This window comes from Eptesicus fuscus, chromosome 3 (assembly GCF_027574615.1).
Source record: "Eptesicus fuscus isolate TK198812 chromosome 3, DD_ASM_mEF_20220401, whole genome shotgun sequence".
Taxonomy (NCBI): domain Eukaryota; kingdom Metazoa; phylum Chordata; class Mammalia; order Chiroptera; family Vespertilionidae; genus Eptesicus; species Eptesicus fuscus.
Window position 1 is genome coordinate 73,872,181 of NC_072475.1, and position 17,659 is coordinate 73,889,839.

The 17,659-nt window shown below is 36.4% G+C and overlaps 1 protein-coding gene across 9 annotated transcripts in view; it reads left to right on the forward strand.

The window, feature by feature from the left end:
* CBLB (Cbl proto-oncogene B) overlaps positions 1-17,659 on the forward strand; it is a 238,865-nt gene that overhangs the window by 154,726 nt on the left and 66,480 nt on the right. For all 9 annotated transcript variants that reach the window (XM_054714013.1, XM_054714016.1, XM_054714020.1 and 6 more), the window contains one exon: positions 5,351-5,554. In XM_054714013.1, the coding sequence (XP_054569988.1) occupies positions 5,351-5,554 (204 nt within the window). The remainder of the gene's footprint in view (positions 1-5,350; positions 5,555-17,659) is intronic.

A 17,659-nucleotide genomic window follows, 5' to 3' on the forward strand; every position in this document is an offset into this window, starting at 1 on the left:
CATCGAAATGATGGAACTTTTTTTTTTTATAAATAAATGGGAGATGGTGACGACGTAACCACGAAACAACATACGTCGAGTCCGACATAACCTGAGGACTTCCTATATTCCTTTTCTGATTCACTGTTTTTATGAGCCTTCCAAATTAAAACTAGAAGTTCTAAGTCTAGATTTACCGATGTCTTCTCCCTTGCCCATCATAAAAGAGCACTAAACCGAAGATCTCTCCAACTCTGGGTTATTTAGTCTAAGATTACTATAACAATCCTCATTCATTCTTTTATTTATTCTTTTAACAATAAGTTATTGAGTTTCTGTGGGAAATAATATGCTCTGAAAATGCTTAGTATGAAACCAATTTACTCTCAATGTATGTATCTATATAGTTATCTATTTATTTCTAATTCTTCCATGTTTAGAAAAAACATTTACGGGAACTCTAAATCTACCTGAAGTATAACAAGGTAATATAAATTAGACTATACAGAAACCACACACGCACAGTAAAAACATAAAACACACTCTAACACGAGACTCATGAAGTCCTATGTATCCTCTCAGGCCCTCCATATATTGTATATATGTGAAGGTATGAAGTGCTTGATCTTAAAATGTGTCCTCAACTAATCATCTTGAGAGCAAATAGATTGCACTACATATAATGTTTATTATAAAAAACGAAAGAAGGTATTTATTGAAGAGATAAAATCCATGTGAACAATATTTAAAACAGAAAGGATATGGAAGGTAACTGACATGATGATAATGAGATGATTCTGGTAGCATTTATTAAGATTTTTACTTAAGAGGCCCGGTGCATGAAAGTTCATGTACTGGAGCCGGGGGTCCCTCAGCCCGGCCTGCCCCCTCTCACAGTCCAGGAGCCCTCAGGTGAGGGAGGCGACCCGGTGATCAGGGGTAGGCGATGCCCCCATCACACCTCTGCTGCTGCCACTGCTAGCAGTGCATGCCTCAGCCAGCCCTGGTTACCTGAGCCTTGGGCCGGCCCTGGGTGGCAGGGAAGCTGCCATCCGAGGCTTGCCTGTGCCTTGGGCTGGCCCTGGGTGGCTGGGAAGCCGCCATCTGAGGCTTACCTGCACCTTGGGCCATGGGTGGCTGGGGGGCTGAGGAGACTGGGGGACTCTGGAGGCAGGCCGTACACCTGCCGCCCCGGCAGGGCTGAGGGGACTGGGTGCCACCATCTTGTGGCTATGGGTGCCACCATCTTTGAGGGCATGGCTGTCAATTAGCATATTCCCTTCTTATTGGCTGTGGCTGCCACCATCTTTTCAACGGTGTGAGGGTCAATTAGCATATTCCCTCTTTATTATATTGGATGGTAAATTTGGGAGGGAAATAATTTTTTTCCTATTTTTTGTCAATGTTGATTTGTTCTCAGGTTACCTAAAGTTATATTTATATTTAATCATACCTAATAATAGATAAACATGTAAATTGACCGTACCTCCGCTACGCCCACAGCCAATCAGAATGAGTATGCAAATTAACCCAACAATGATGGTGGTTAATTTGTATACATACCTGGGTCCCAGGAACCTCCTTGGCACCCAGGTCACTCCCAGCCGGCCATCGGGCAGAGGCTTTAGGCTTGGGAAGGGGCCGAGCCTGCAATCAGAAGGGTGGGGGTGTCCCCTTCCCAAGCCTAAAGCCTGGGGCGGAGGCTTTAGGCTTGGGAAGGTGCGAGACTATGATCGGAGGTACAGCGGGATGGGGAACCCCTTCCCAAGCCTAAAACATGGGGTGGAGGCTTTAGGCTTGGGAAGGGGCCGAGCCTGGAATCGGAGGGAAAGGGGAAAAAAAATCAATGGAAACATATCCTCAGGTGAGGATAAAAAGAAAAATAAAGAAAGAAATGTCATATCCTATGAAAGACACATCTTGAAAATGCTTAAAGAAAGTTGTCATTTTTTCATGGTGAAGGGACTGGAGTCAGTGTTGATGAAAATACCTTGGTGGCTGTGGTGACTGGCAGTGGCTGCAGCAGTGGGGTGATAGGGCTGGCACCTTCCCCTGATCAGCCCGGTTGCCTCCCTCAAAGGGAGGCCAGACTGCAGCTTAGGTCCGCCTCCAATGGGGAGCAGGCCTAAGCCATCAGTAGGACATCCCCTGAGGGCTCCCAGTATGTGAGAGGGGGCAGGCTGGGCTGAGGGACTCCTCCCCAGTGCACGAATTTCGTGCACTGGGCCCCTAGTATAATTATAGCAGTGATTTTCAACCTTTTTCATTTCATGATATACATAAACTAATTACTAAAATTCTGTGGCACATCAAATATATATTTTTTGCTGATCTGACAAAAACAAAAAAACATGTATAATTTTTATTCATTCACACCAGATGCCTCTTGTTGTGTTGGCTGTTGTCATTTTTTTATTTGACAATCTAAGGGGAAAGAGGTCAGTGCCCCTGACTATAAATAGTCAGGAATTGCATGTTTTAAAAATTTTTGTGGCACACCTGTTGGAAATCGCTAATTTATGGTATTAATGGTTGGCATATATCTGAATTACTTTATTATGAGCATATTACATAGTAAAATTTCAGATGAGCTTAGTACTCCCAATAACTTCTGTATCTTTTGTTTTGGGGATAGTTCTTATTTGAGGAAGTGAAATCTACTGAGTCAATTAGAATGGTGGAGTCCCAAGTACTTCCTCTTAACATTCTGAGAATGTTAATATGTTGGAGGCTAGAAAAGGAGTTATTTATTGGTCTTTCTTTTTCTTTAAGGTATGCTCCTTGATCTGGCATTAAGTATATGTTGACAGAAACATTATTTTAATTATCGATGCCCAAGCTGATGAGTTACTATATGCCTGTGGAAGACATCCCTCATGGGTTGTCAATCAACCTTCTAACAGAAACCAGGGCAGAGCACCACAGTGGCATTTGAGAATTTATGGCGAAACTTAATTTGCATATGACAGTAGTCAGTTTACAGAGAAAGAGGGTGAGTGAAGTCCTATTACAGTAAATACCACTAGGGAGACACATTTAGTGTGATCTGTTTGCAAATGAAAAAGGATGTACATTGCAGCTGTTGTTTTGATCTAGTGAGTAATATTAACTCTCAACAAAGATAAAGCTGAACAGAAGATAACTTTTGTGGTATATACATAAAAACAGCTACTCTAACACACATCAGTGATTTGTATAGCATTTTAGGTTGGAGAGATGAAGTAAAACCTAAATTGGGTTTTAGATTAACTGGTCCCAGGCTTTTTCTTTTATCATCAAGTTGTTACTGCCTTTTAGCCCTTCCCTTTCCAAACTTAATCTTTGTAGTTACCCTTTGTTTGGAAATAGATGAAAAACTGTAAATCATTTTTAACCAAAACAACATGCAAATTGGCCTTGAGGGTTCTAAGAGAAGCCTTTGGAGCTGAGTATAGTGGCTCACACATTCTTGGGAATGCACTAAAAATAGTATGACTTTAATGTTTTAGACTGAGTGGACTAATTTTTAATAGTAATTATATTGTAGTTAGACCTTAAAAGATTTTCTATTTGTAGATATACAGACTAAACATTTACAGATGAATTTATGTAATGTGTAGGATATGCTTCAAAGTAACCCAAGAGTGGAGGGAGCAAGCAAAAGGACAGGTGAATCAGGATTGGGGAATTGGTAATGGTTGAAGTTGTGTGATAGGCACATATGGATTCATTATACTTTCTCTCTGCTTTTGTATATGTTTAAATCTTTCTCTAATTTTTATTTCAATGTACGAATGAATGAAGTGTCCACTTACAGACCAGAGTACTGTTTTCCATCCTCCATACAGCAAAGACACAGGGAACATCAGCTCTTTCACATCTTGCTATTATATATTAGAACAACCCTTTTGAAATTATTTTATGCAGATCTGGAAGAAAATTCCAGTAGTGGCACACAATATAGATCCCTTTTGACTTTTATAATAAGGGGATTTTACCCAGATGACAACATATATTGAATGTGTACTTAAATTTAATCTTCTTGTTATTGAAAGGTTTAGTTTTGCTTAAATATTTACTCCTGTGCTAGAAAATATCAGGGTAAGATATTTTCAATTTTATCATTCATAAAATGTGGAGCAAATAATATTTAAGTTGCCTCGAAGCCCACCTGAGCACGTGTGGAAATAAACGTCACATGTACTCACTCAGGTCCGGTGAGCTTTGAGGCAACTTAAATACGTATAAGCATGTCTATATATTTTTTTCCACCACTTTGTTTCAACTATTTTACCATTCTAAGTTTCTTTCCTAAATTATGTAACACTAGATAAATAAGGGAATGTTGCAATTTCTTCTCATTAACCAACCCAAAGAGTGTTTGTTTGTATGTTCCTTTGATCATTTCTGTGGCAATGTAGATTTCACTTTGCTGATCTGAGTGACAATTTGGAAAGAACTAACTACCTACCACAGGATCTGCCACAGAGAAGTTGTTTAGTCATTGTCCCGTGAGAGGAGAGTGAGAGTGTTATTTCACTGCTAGTCAGTGTGTCACTGAAGGGCAGGTAGATCACCAGTTTCCAATCATACCAAGGGGAAGGGGCAGTCTTGAATTAAGTACTGAATGGTTTCTTTAAAGATGTCAGTTTCCTTTGCATGTCTTGTCTCTAAAATGGTTCTAATTCATGTCATTTCTGCCTTTCAATGATTTTATGATTTTTACTTTTTCTTAAATGAAACACTACTAAATTCAGGGTAAAATGCAGAAACAAAAATACGGTGGTCAATATAGTATACCATCTATCTTCCTTTTTTATATATATTTTTATTGATTTCAGAGAGGAAGGGAGAGGGAGAGAGAGAAACATCAATGATGAAAAAGACAGGCAATTAAAATGGCACTATTTAGCCATAGTTTTATGCACAGGAATTTTTCCAGAATGGATTTTAAAATGAATTATTCCGATTGTTTCTATTATTTTATTTATAATGAACTTTTGTAAAAAATGTTCTTTTTATAAAATGTTTAGCATTGGTGCCTTTTGTTAAAGAGGGACATGATTCAACTTCTCATTTCTGCAGGACTAAAGTTTTGATACATTAAAATTATTAGTGAAGATTCAGTAAAATTAGGTTAGGTTCCTTTTCTTTGGCAAAGCAAACTTTTTTTAAAAATAATTTTTTTCTGTAAAAGTTTGAAATTAGAAATACTGTACATTTATCATATATTTTGGCTTTCTGTTCTATTCCACTACTGCTTCCCCTACCCCCACTGACTTGCCAAAAACTCTTTTTTGCAACTTTGTTTTATACTTATAAAACTTTGGTTCCTCCAAGTACTGTTTTATTTAAACAAAGACCAATCAGCACATTTTATGTGTTTGTTCAGGAGTCAGATGGCCAGGGCTGCCCCTTCTGTCGCTGTGAAATAAAAGGAACGGAGCCCATAATTGTGGACCCCTTTGATCCAAGAGACGAAGGCTCCCGGTGCTGCGGCATTATGGACCCCTTTGGAATGCCGATGCTGGACTTGGATGATGACGATGACCGAGAGGAGTCCTTGATGATGAATCGGTTGGCAAATGTTCGAAAGGTAAAACTGGAAAACATAGGTTTAATTAGGCTGGTGTGTGGGCATGAAAAAAAAACGATGCTGTTACAAATGCAGTGTGACTGAGTGTGTTTTGGAAAGAAAGATTCAGGCATCAAAAGGAAGGTGAAGATAGAAGTTATGTTGACAGGATGATGAATTCATAGGATGTGAAAGAACTGTGAACTCAAACTACATTCTCACTGGTTATAACTTCAAAGTGAGAGATGGTGAGAGCTTTCATATAGAACTATACATTATCTAAGACTAACAGCAGAATGTGAATAAACATTGAGAAATAAAATTATTAAAATTGGAAATGATGAAACTGATTAAAATTAGTCTTTGTTGAAGTCTAAAAGAAGTATCCAATAAAGTTCTTTTCTTCCCAGGAAAGTCAGCCTTCTGTTTGGCTACTAAGAGGTCACATAAGATTTACCTTTGTGCATTTACCATAATCTGTGGTTCAGTATTGCTGACTCACAAAATTCACTTTGTGAGTTCACTGAGAATGGATGCAACTGCCCAGTTGGCGTTATGTAACCAAGCGCACCAGAGACTAGTCAATGAACCATAATGCCAATTGAGTAATTTACAAACTAGAAATAGAAGGATCAAGAGAGCTGGACTCTAGATATCAAGCTAGTCTCTGTACAGTAAGATACATGAATTTCAGATTTATTCAGAACTTTTGTGCTCTCAATGTAAGTGAAATGGCAATGAGTGGTATTAAAGAGCCTGCAAATACCATGTGAAGGTGCCTGCCAACTCATGGCAGGCATGGCTAATCAATCATGGCCCCCTTCCCCGCTGTATTCAGACTTGGCCTACACAGCCTGTGGGACCTCCACTGCAATTCATTAGGATTTGGCAGGTAACCGGAAATCTATTTGCCAGGGTGGAGTGCTGATAAGGTGAAATGGCATCAGGTTGCATTTGCCATAACGCATCTCTCTTTCTGGTAGGAAATCACTTGATGCAGAGAACATAAATGGCTATTCAAATGCAAATTTAAAATAATTAACATTTAATAAAATTTTAAAATTTCATTCCTCAGACACACTTGACATATTTTAAATGCTTAGTGGCCACTTGCATTGTGGCTACTGAATTAAACTTGACAGATATAGAACATTTTCTATAGGTATTGAAGTATCTAATGAAGGTAGATGTAATAGAAGTTTCCAGTAGATAATTCTATTGGACAGAGTTTCATTAGATCATTCTTACAGGTTCTACTGGAAGAAACTAGGTCTTGGTACAAAAGATCTTTCATTTAAATTTAATAACCTAATTGTCTTAGTTTTGTCTGGATATATGACTGTGATTTAGCACTCAAATCAGCAGATTATGGCCTGTTTTTGTTTGGTTTTCTGTGAGCTAAGAATGATTTTACATTTTAAATGGTTATATATTTAAATGATTTTATAAGTACCTACATAATTTCCTTGACTTGCAAAGCCTAAAATATTCACTATCTGGCTCTTAAGAAGATTGTAGTCACCAGGCCTAGGGCACTGTAAGCATTTAAAGAATGTTTATTGAATGCACAGATAATAGGGAATGATATAAAAGTGTTTTAGAAGCATACAACAGCTCAGGTAGTCCAGGTGACTTAGATGGTAATGTTTTTTAGCTAGAAAAAGGGCATTTCAATCTTCTTTATTAAATGGATTTTTCTTCTTCCAGTGATTCATGTCAGGGGAGGCCTTACGAGCAATTCTTTTAATAATTTTGTGTCCTTTACTGCTTGGGGGAAAACGGTATTTGCCATGTAGGATTTTGGGAAAAGTTGCATTCTGGGTCTATTTCCCATTGAACAAGTTGAAGCTTGAGCTCTGTTTCAGGAGGTGCACTGGCGAGTGAAAGGAGTCACTGGTAACATGAAATGAACAGAATGCTGAAGGTGGCTTGAGTGGTTTTTCCTTTACCACTGTCTCGGCCATGCATGTTTGGTTCTCCCTATGTACCCGCGAGTACTCTGGCAAGGGAGCTGAGTGAATTTTTACATTAATCTCCTCTATAGTTTATACGAAAAAGAGAATGCTACTTTCAGACATTATTGTCCCAAAAGTATAACTTCAGTGGCTTACTAGTATTTGACAGTCAATAGTGTAATTTAATAAAGCTTTCATTTCAGTCAATTATTTCTATACATTTTTATAGCAGTTAGATATTGGAGAAATTTAAAGAAATTGTAATTATTTCTTTTTAAGTTGAGGAATCATATTTCAATGTAATGCCTTTATGTACACTGATCTTCTAGTCAATTAAACAGACTGGATTTTATAATATTTCATAAATCGCTGCCACTTAGTAAAACCTAAGTATTAATGTAGACAAAAGCATCAGTTATTTCTGAATAACTGGCAAAAAGATTGCTGACCCTGTGTTCCCATAACATGCTATATATACTTCTATTTCAGTAGAAGTACTGAATTGTTAGTGTTTTATTTAGAGGATGTCTTCTCTGTGAGACTATTAATTCTTAAGGCTAGGGCCAGTGTCTTATTACCTTTGAGTTCCCTGGCACCTAAACACACTCAGCGAATATTTACTAAATGTTCTTTGAGGCCAGTGACCTGATCCTATACATCTTTTTACCTTTGTTCCAATCTGAAGACAATATATATGTACAATACATCAAATTGTAAGTTTTATCCAGTTCTGTCATATAGCTGAGATTATAAACAAATATAATATGGTCATTTTGACATCATAGCTCTTCTGCCAGAATTTTCCTCCTCTATGTTTATTTAATCTTTCTGTTGCCTCATTCACTTATTCATTCATTTTAAAACTATTTCATTTTCTCAACTCTAAGAGTAACTACAGTCATTGTCAAGCAAAACGATTGATTTTTTTTAATCTGCTTTTTCAAATTCTCATCTCATCTTTCTCTTCTTTTATGAATAGGTAGATGACTATATTGTGGAACCTTTCTGCCTATCTTAAGCGTACTGCAATCTTTAAATTAGTAATGATTTTCTCCGGCTGGGTTGCTCAGTTGGCTAGAGCATTGTCCCAATATGGCAAGGTTGCGGCTTCTATCCAGTCAGGCCACATACAAGAAGCAACCAATGAATGCATAAGTAGAACCAATCTCTCTCTCTCTCTGTCTCTGTCTCTGTCTCTCTCTCTCTCTCTCTCTCTCTCTCTCTCTCTCTCTCTCTCATTCTCTCTAAAATTAATTAACACATAAAAAAAATATAATGCTTTCATCATATCATAGTGGACTAAGCTGTTTGTATATTCCCGTTACCTTGGTGAGATCCCATCTAACAGCCGGAGTTTATAAATAGTAGCATGTTAAACATATAGACTGTATTATTATAAGTTAAATATATTTCATAATGCTAATTTTACAGACGCAAGTAGAACTTACAGATCTATAATACAGTGTATTGATCGCCTTCCTTGGTATAGGCTGTTTTAGGATTTTAACTGGAACATGTTTTAGATTTTGCTTCAGGTTGTACCATTGCCTGTGTTCTTGATCTGTCAGAATTTCTAGGATAATTGGATCTGATGTGAGCCCTCAAAGGAATTCCAGGGCATGATTGGTAGGATCACATCCTTCTCTCTGACTTCAGGGAGATCAGAGCTTAGAAAAGGTATCTATTGCTAGTCAGAATTTTGTTTCATTTTGCCAAAGGTGTAAAGGAGAGTCTTAATATTTCCTTAGTAATTATGTTGATATAATGTATTATTATTCACCAAATACATAACATTACAAGCAAACTAAGGATTTGCATACAAAATAAAAAATATTGACAGACTGAACTAGTATATGAACCCAGATTAATTCATTTGGTTTTAAACATTATATTTTAAAAAAAAACAGTATTTAAAATATAAACTATTTGCCATAAAAGAACAAAAATCGTTGTGACCTTAGGTCAAGGGAATAATTTGTCTTATAGTTTTATATACATTCTCCTAATGTTGCTGTCATCCATTAAAACACATACTACTAATTAAAAACTTAACATACCACCCAATTCTTGCTTTTTCTAATAAGGGTAAAGGAAGGAATCATAGTATTGCTAATCTTGAGGAAAGAGTTTGTGTGTACAGATCAGTGCCATTGAAGTGTTTTTAAAAGAGTATTGCCTTTTTAATGTGACTTAGATTCTGACTGCAGGGCTTGAGCCTTTGCTGGAGCCATAATGACAAAGATTACAACCCCAGTGAAATACAGAACTCAAAATAAACATCCACAGTGTAGAGCATGATTCTCCACAAAGGAGTTCTGCCTCCCAAGGGTGTTCAGAAATATGTGGGGGCATTTTTGGTTTTCATGGTGACTGATGGGCAGGGAAAACCACTGTCGTTTAGTGGGTGGGGCCAGAGATGTGGAACATCAATACCACCCAAGAAGAATCATGCTGACCACCTGCCAGTCATCCTTACTTCTCCCACTATGCCCACAGGTACAGTCAGGGATGACAGTAAGCAATCCAGAGCCACAGGTTCATGTTTGCCATTTAATTGCATTAAGTTTACTGATTTTCTTAAAGCTCTTCCTGCAAATTAGTAGCATTTTCTTCATTAGTATGTGATTAACACAGCAAACACTGCTTTCCAAGCGCTACGTGATGTTATAGGGGACCTTGAAGATATCCTCCTATATAATAAAAGCCTAATATGCTAAGTGTCTGGTCGTCTGGTTGTCTGTTCAACCAACCAAAGTGTAATATGCTAATGATATGCTAAGGCTGCTCAACTGCTTGCTATGACATGCACTGACCACCAGGGGGAAGACGCTCGGTAGGTTAGCTTGCTGCTGGGGTCCGGCTGATTGGGACTGAACAAGAGGTGCCAGACACACCCTCTCTTGGCCCTCCCCAGCTGGCCAACCTCTCGTGTCCCTCCCAGGCCCCGATCGTGTGCCGGTGGTGTCCCTTGGCCTGGCCTGTGCCCTCTTGCAATCCGGGACCCCTCAGGGGATGTCGGAGAGCTGGTTTCGGCCCGATCCTGCAGGCCAGGCCAAGGGACCCCACTGGTGCACGAATTTGTGCACTGGGCCTCTAGTTGTTATATATTCCACAAAAAAACAGTTTGAATATGTAGTCGTTTAGGAGAAGCAAACACTTGAACTCTTGTATTTGACTTGGCCTCTCCTGGTGGACCTTGAGCTCCTGGAGGGCAAAGTGGCCCCTAGCTCTTCTTTTCATTGTCAGAGACTGGCATAGTATGATGCATAGTATGGCATTGAGAAAGGTGGTGTTGTTTTTTTACTTAGTGTTCAGTGGTGACACAGTTCCTAACTGTACTTTTCTTAAAGCTATGGTCCCTGTAGTCCATCAATCTGGATTCATGTTCTAGTTTTGCTACTTAATAACCGTGTGCTTTGTGTTGCTTATTTAACCCTGTGCCTCATGCCTCGGTGATCTTGTCTGTGAAACCCTACCTCTGAGGGTTGAGATTAAATGAATTAATATATGTAATGCCATTGGAACAGTCCTGGTACATAATATACGTTAAGTATTAGTTGTTATTAACATTAATTTTTTATATAATGTTACTTAAGACTCCTGAAATATTGTTGTACTTCTGAGAATTAAATAACAGTATTTTTGAGACATTTATGGAAGTTTTATTTTTTAATTTTAGATACTGTTATTAGACACCAAAACTATATTAGCTTGACAAGCAGTTGGTTGTAATTTTTTAATGTATCAATATCTATACATAGCTATGATTTCATTACATGGTCACATTAAAATAATGTACTCAGAAACCATCCTTTATGTGCAAAACTCAGAGAAAATGCAAAGTTGCCAACATGTCAGCTGAGACTACATTTTAAGGACTGAATAATTTGCATGAGCTTACGAATTTTATTTTCTACATACGTAAATTGAAATGATTAAGTATTCTCTAAAGTAGTAACTCGATAGTAATTGCTTAATAAAACCAGCTGTGCCTGGTATTTTGGAGCAAATAGGTGTTTCACATAAGAGCATTTTTCAGTGACTGAAGTTTATTCCTTTAATTCTCAGGATGTTCTTGTTTTTCAGCTATTTTTATGGAAATATTTCTGAATTACATGTCACCTTTCCCTGACTGCTCAAAATTGGTTATGCAGCTAAGTGAACCAAAGGGCATAAGAAGCCATTACAATCAACATGACATACTTCTCAAAGCTTACATTTTGCTACAAGATTTAAGGGGAGGTTGCACGAAAAGAGGGGAACCATATATTTAAATTAAAATCACATATATTTGTATCAGGATTCAAAATTCATAGAAATGTTTAAAGTAAAATGTGAAACTTTAAAGAATGTTCAAGGTTATGGAACCTGGAGATTACATCCTTCTCATAAAAGGTGCTTCAAGGAGAAGCAGTATAACTCTGTATAGTTAACAGTGTTTCACATTTTAATGAAACTGTGCCCTTGGGGTTATTCTACTTGTGAGGCTGTTTGCACTTCTTTAAAGTAGACTCTGTTGGCAGTTTTATTGACTGCCTCCCTGTCAAACCTCAAAGAGAAGTCAGCTCTTTAATCCAATCACTATTTCTCCAAGTATGCTTCAGTTTTCCTGTTCTTCATTGCTTCTAATTGTGGTATCTAAAAATTTCCAGAAGTTATTAGTGGAACATGAATAATAACTTAAAATAGTGAACATCACTTTACACAAACACACATCCATGTTCTTAGTAAAAGTAGGAAGGTGCCTACCTACATTTCCTTCCTACAGGGAGAAAAGCAGCACAATTCCTCCCTCCCTCTTGTTAGAGGGCTTTTTTGTTGGTGGTGGTTGTTTTGCTTTGTGTTGCTTTTATTTTAAGACTTTCACAAACAGCGGTGTGGTGGTTGCCAGCAGAAAGGGTGCAGGGAGAAGGGAGTCCTAATATATTGTGACAGGAGACTTGACTTTGGGTAGTGGGCACACAGTGCAATAGACATATCTTGTAACAAAGAAACCCACACCTGAAACCTGTTTGTTCATGTTGACCAATGTCACCCAGTAAATTTAAAAAATTAAAAAAAAAAAAAGATTGAACTAAAAAGAAAAGACTTTCAGAGCTGTTTTAGAGCTTTTGGATCAGTAAAATTGAGGGAGCCCTACAAAGATTTCTCATACACCCCCTGCTCCCACACATGCATAACCTGCCCCATTATTAACATCCCCCACCAAAGTGGTACATTTGTTATAATTGACAAACCTCTGTTGGCACCTCATTGCCATCCAAAGTCCGTAGTTTATATTAGGGTTCACTTTGGGAGTTGTTCATTCTATGAGTTTGGACAAATGTAGGGTTCATTTTGGGGGCTGTTCATTCTGAGTTTGGACAAATGTATAGTGATACATATCCACTGTTAGTTTCATGCAGAGAATTTTCCCTGCCCTAAAAATCTTCAGTGTTCTGCCTGTTCATCTCCCTCACCCCACTCCCCAGCAACCATTAGTCTTATTTTTTTAACCATTAATCTTTTTACTGTCTCCCTAGTTTTGTCTTTTCCAGAACGTCATATAGTTTGAATTGTATGTACATAGCCTTCTCAGATTGGTTTTTTTCTGTAGTAATATGCAGTAAGATTCTTCCATGTCTCTTAATGGCTTGACATTTTAGTACTAGGTAAGTTTCCATTGTTTCGATGTAGCACATTTTATTTATTCATTTATCTACTGAAGGGTATCTTGGATGCTGCCAAGTTTTGGCAATTAAGAGTAATTGCGATGAATATCTGTGTTCAGGTTTTTGTGTGGACAAAAGTATTCAACTCCTTAGGGCAAATACCAAAGAGTATGATTACTGTATTATACGGTAAGAGTATGTTTAGTTTGTAAGAAACCACCAAACTGTCTTCTAAAGTGTTTGTACTGTTTTGCATTTCCACTACCAATGAATAAGTGTTCTTGTTCCTTGACATCCTCATCATCATTTGGCGTTGTCAGTGGTTGGGGTTTTGGCCATTCAAAAAGGTGTACAGTGTTATCTCATTGTTGTTTTAATTTATTTATTTTTAATTGATTTTTTACAGAGAGGAAGAGAGAGGGATAGAGAGTTAGAAACATCGATGAGAGAGAAACATCGATCAGCTGCCTCTTGCACACCCCCTACTGGGGATGTGCCCGCAACCAAGGTACATGCCCTTGACCGGAATCGAACCTGGGACCCTTGAGTCCGCAGGCCGACACTGTATCCACTGAGCCAAACCGGTATCGGCTCATTGTTGTTTTAATTTATATTTCCTTCATGACATATGCTGTGCAGCATATTTTCATATGTTTATTTGCCATCTCTATATCTTTGTGAGGTTTCTGTTAAGGCTGTTGGCCCTCTTTTTAGTACAATTGTTAGTTTTCTTAATTGTTGAGTTTTAAGAGTTCTTTGTATATTTTGAATAAAAGTCCTTTTATCATATGTGTCTTATATATTTTTTTTCTTCTAATCTGTGGCTTGTCCTTTTCTTGATTGTGTCTTTCAAGAGCAGACATTTTTAATGTTAATGATGCCCAGATTTTCAATTATTTCTCTCATGGATCATACCTTCGTTGTATTAAAAAAGTGATCCAACCAAACCTAGAGCCATCTATATTTTTCTTGTTTTCTTTTAGGAGTTTGCTGATTTTGCATCAGGTTTGTAATCCATGTTGAATTAATTTTTGTCAGAGTGTATGGTCTGTATCTAGATTCTTTTTTTTTTTTTTGCATGGGGATGTCCAGTTGTTTTCAGCACTATTTATTGAAAGACTATTTCCACTCCATTGTATTATATTTGCTCCTTTATCAAATATCAGTTGACTATTTATGTGAGTCTATTTCTAGGCACTATGTTATATTGCATTGATGAAGTTGGCTATTCTTTGCCAATAGCACACATGCTTGATTACTGTAGTTATAGTAAGTCTTGATGTCAGGTAGTGTCATTACTATAGCTTTGTTCTTCTCTTTCAATATCGGAACTTTAGAATCAGTTTTATGATAACCACAAAATAACTTGCTGGGATTTTGACTGGGGATGCACTGAATCTGTAGATCAAGTTGGTAGAACTTTTCTTTTTCACTTTGAGTTTCTCCTTGAATTCCTATAGATTGAGGCTTCTGGAAATATGACTGAATAAGCAGGAAAGGATTCTATTGCTAATGTACTACATTCCTCATATAAGCTTTTGTTTATTATTTTAAAGGAACAGTGGTACAGATACTACAAAATGTATGAACATAAATCATTTATAATTATCCTATAAATAACGTGTGTGTGTAAATGTTTTTCTAATGGTTACCTTCTGAATAACATTCTGTATAGATGATTTTTTAAAGACTTTAGACTGTGTTATGTTCACAAATTAATATAAAGAAGAAGGAATACAATAGTTAATAGAAAGGAAAATACACTTAGAACATTATATTTTTGTGATAAAATTTTTATAAGTGCCCTTCATTAATTTTCATGCATTTAGAGGGAAACGGTGAGCCTCTAAGAGCCCTCCTCATCATTTGTATAATATGCGTATCTATCTTGTTCAGATATGAAAATTAATTAAATAAAAATCTTGTTAGAAATATTATAAAATTGACTTTGATTATCTCCTAGATTGTCAGAAATCCCATCTTAGTAGTAACTGGAGAGGTTTTCTCTTGTCCTGTTTTTAATAATATCTTGCCTGGGTTTGAAGTCTCTTAACAAATGTTTTTCCATTTCCATTATAATAGATCTTATTAAAGCTTTTATAAAAAGTCACTCTTAAAAAAAAGGTATGGATAAAATGAAGTGACTAAAATAGAGTGAGTCCCTGATTATTATTGGTAATTGCTGAGCATGCTGAGACAGGCTTTTGACTACTTTACTTTTTGGACCTTTTCTATCAGAATTTTCTGTTAAAATTATAAATTCGGATCTCTCTATTCACTATGGTAGTCATTAGCATCCCATTCTAAGTGCTAAAGAATTCTGTAAATTTTGTCAGAGAAATAAAGAATAGCATTTATGCATTTCAGGAAGCGAAGGCCTGGGAATAGTTGGTGAGTAGGTAGACATACAAGAATCAAATGTGGTCTTTAAATCTCTAGAGCTCCAGGATTCCAGTTTGTTAAAGAGGTACTCATCAGCTACTAGTGTTAAAAAACTTGTGAAAAATTCTTAGACTCATATGCTGGTATGCAGGTGCCCAACTTTTGTATTTTGAAAGGAGTTGAAAAAAAAAAAAAAGACCTATTCTGAAGTTCTAAAAGCAAATATATTACTAGAAAAAAAAATGTTACACAAAATCAAGATAAAGGAATAGAATTATACAAATCAGCTATCCGGTGATTTGAAGTCATAGCTCCATTCTTCCCAAATCTTGCAGTTACCTCTATATAAATGAATTTTAATATTGTGCAATAAATTCTGTCCACATCCTATTTCCTATGTTTTACTGGTTAACTTTTGCATAGTTTTCTATTTTGTTATCTTAATAAAGTGGATAGCTAAAGATGAAGGAGTAACAAAGAAAGGAATTCACTTAAGGCAGTGGCAAAAAGGACAGGATCCTTTTAAGAATGCCTTAATGAAGAATGTTCTAAATAATGAGGAGAAAAAAATGAAATAAAACACAATTGAAAAGTCAGGAGTAGAATGCCCAAACCAAGAAAACATTTATTATAGTAAAATGTTTGACAACATACATTCTCCTAAACTCATGAACCTACTCTTGCTCTTAAACTACTTTTCTTCATTTTTGTGCTATTGGTCAGTGTTAATAATAGCAAATAATCCAAGCAGCATTTCTGTTTGACTTTTGAATGCCTTGTAAGTATTTAGTCTGGAAATAATCCATTTGTTTAGATATTTGATTTTGTCACTGTTGCTTTGTTTAGGCCTGGTAGTGAGAGGAATTGTGGAGGACAAAAAAGGAAATGGGAAGAGTGAGAACATTTTGTTTAAAGATATCTCTAATAGAGTTATCTTCTCACAGTGAAAATGGGCAGACTTTGACTGGATGTATAATAGATTGCATCTGTCACTTCTATATCAAAAATAGTCAGTGTTCCTAACTATATCATCCAAACAAAGGTTAAATGTTTTATAGCAGCGTATTTTATCATATTTCATTTAATTTTATTAATTCATAAAGTATCCACAAAATAAATTAACCTTATTCTGTAATCCACCAGAAACCATAGCAGTAGGCAGTGATTTTTGCATGGCATTTAAAGTCTTAGCTGAAATTTAAATCTTACATATAGGAAATATGTGCAAATGAAGTCAGATTATACATTTAATTATGTGGTCATGTGGTTTTCTTAAAAAAATCTTATTCTTTATAATCAGTTGGCTTGAGACCTTTATCTTGACAGCTACACTTGAAATTCACATTCCAATCAAGTATATCCCTATCAACAAAATGCTTACCTTTTATTATTCAATATTTAAATAAAATTTTCCTGTTCTCTCCTCAAGATGTTTTAGGTAAATATTTTAAATCTGTATTTCTAGACAGAATAAGAAATAGAAGTTATTCTGAGGAATACAAGACAAATCAGTAAGAGGTGCATAAGAAACAGTAATTATTCTAATGAATACAGGACAAATCAGTAAGAGGTGATTAAATTAGCACAATCTTAGAATTTAAACCTGAGGATGGATTCCAGTATTGTTGTTCGTTGTTGTTTATCCCCCCAAACTCCCTTTATCACCTATCAGAAGTAGAGAAAGATAAATGACTTAAGTGATCTATGGAAGAAGAAGGCAGAGTGAAGGGCTAAGAGGAATGTTTGTGGAATCTATGAAGAGAATAATAGAATCAGTAGACTAAAGATGACTGGATATATCCCTTTGTCACTCCTGATGACTACCGATAACAAGGAAATTATGATACTTTAAAGATTAAAGTTCTTTACAATTGACTATTGAATGTTCAAATATTATATAGATACAGGCATAGTTTAAAGAAGAAATAATTTGGATCTACATTAAATCAATCTATTTTGCTTCTCTATTTTGCTTTCCTTTCTTTTCTGTAAGTTGGACTGGTAAGTTTGATGTCATGAATTTTTAATGTCTTATCTAAACATTTATTTATGAGCTGGGGTGTGAAGCATTGTGTTAGGCTTCTTTGTTTCTTAGACTTTCAAGTAGGAAGGAAATAAAAATGGTAATTATTCAAATA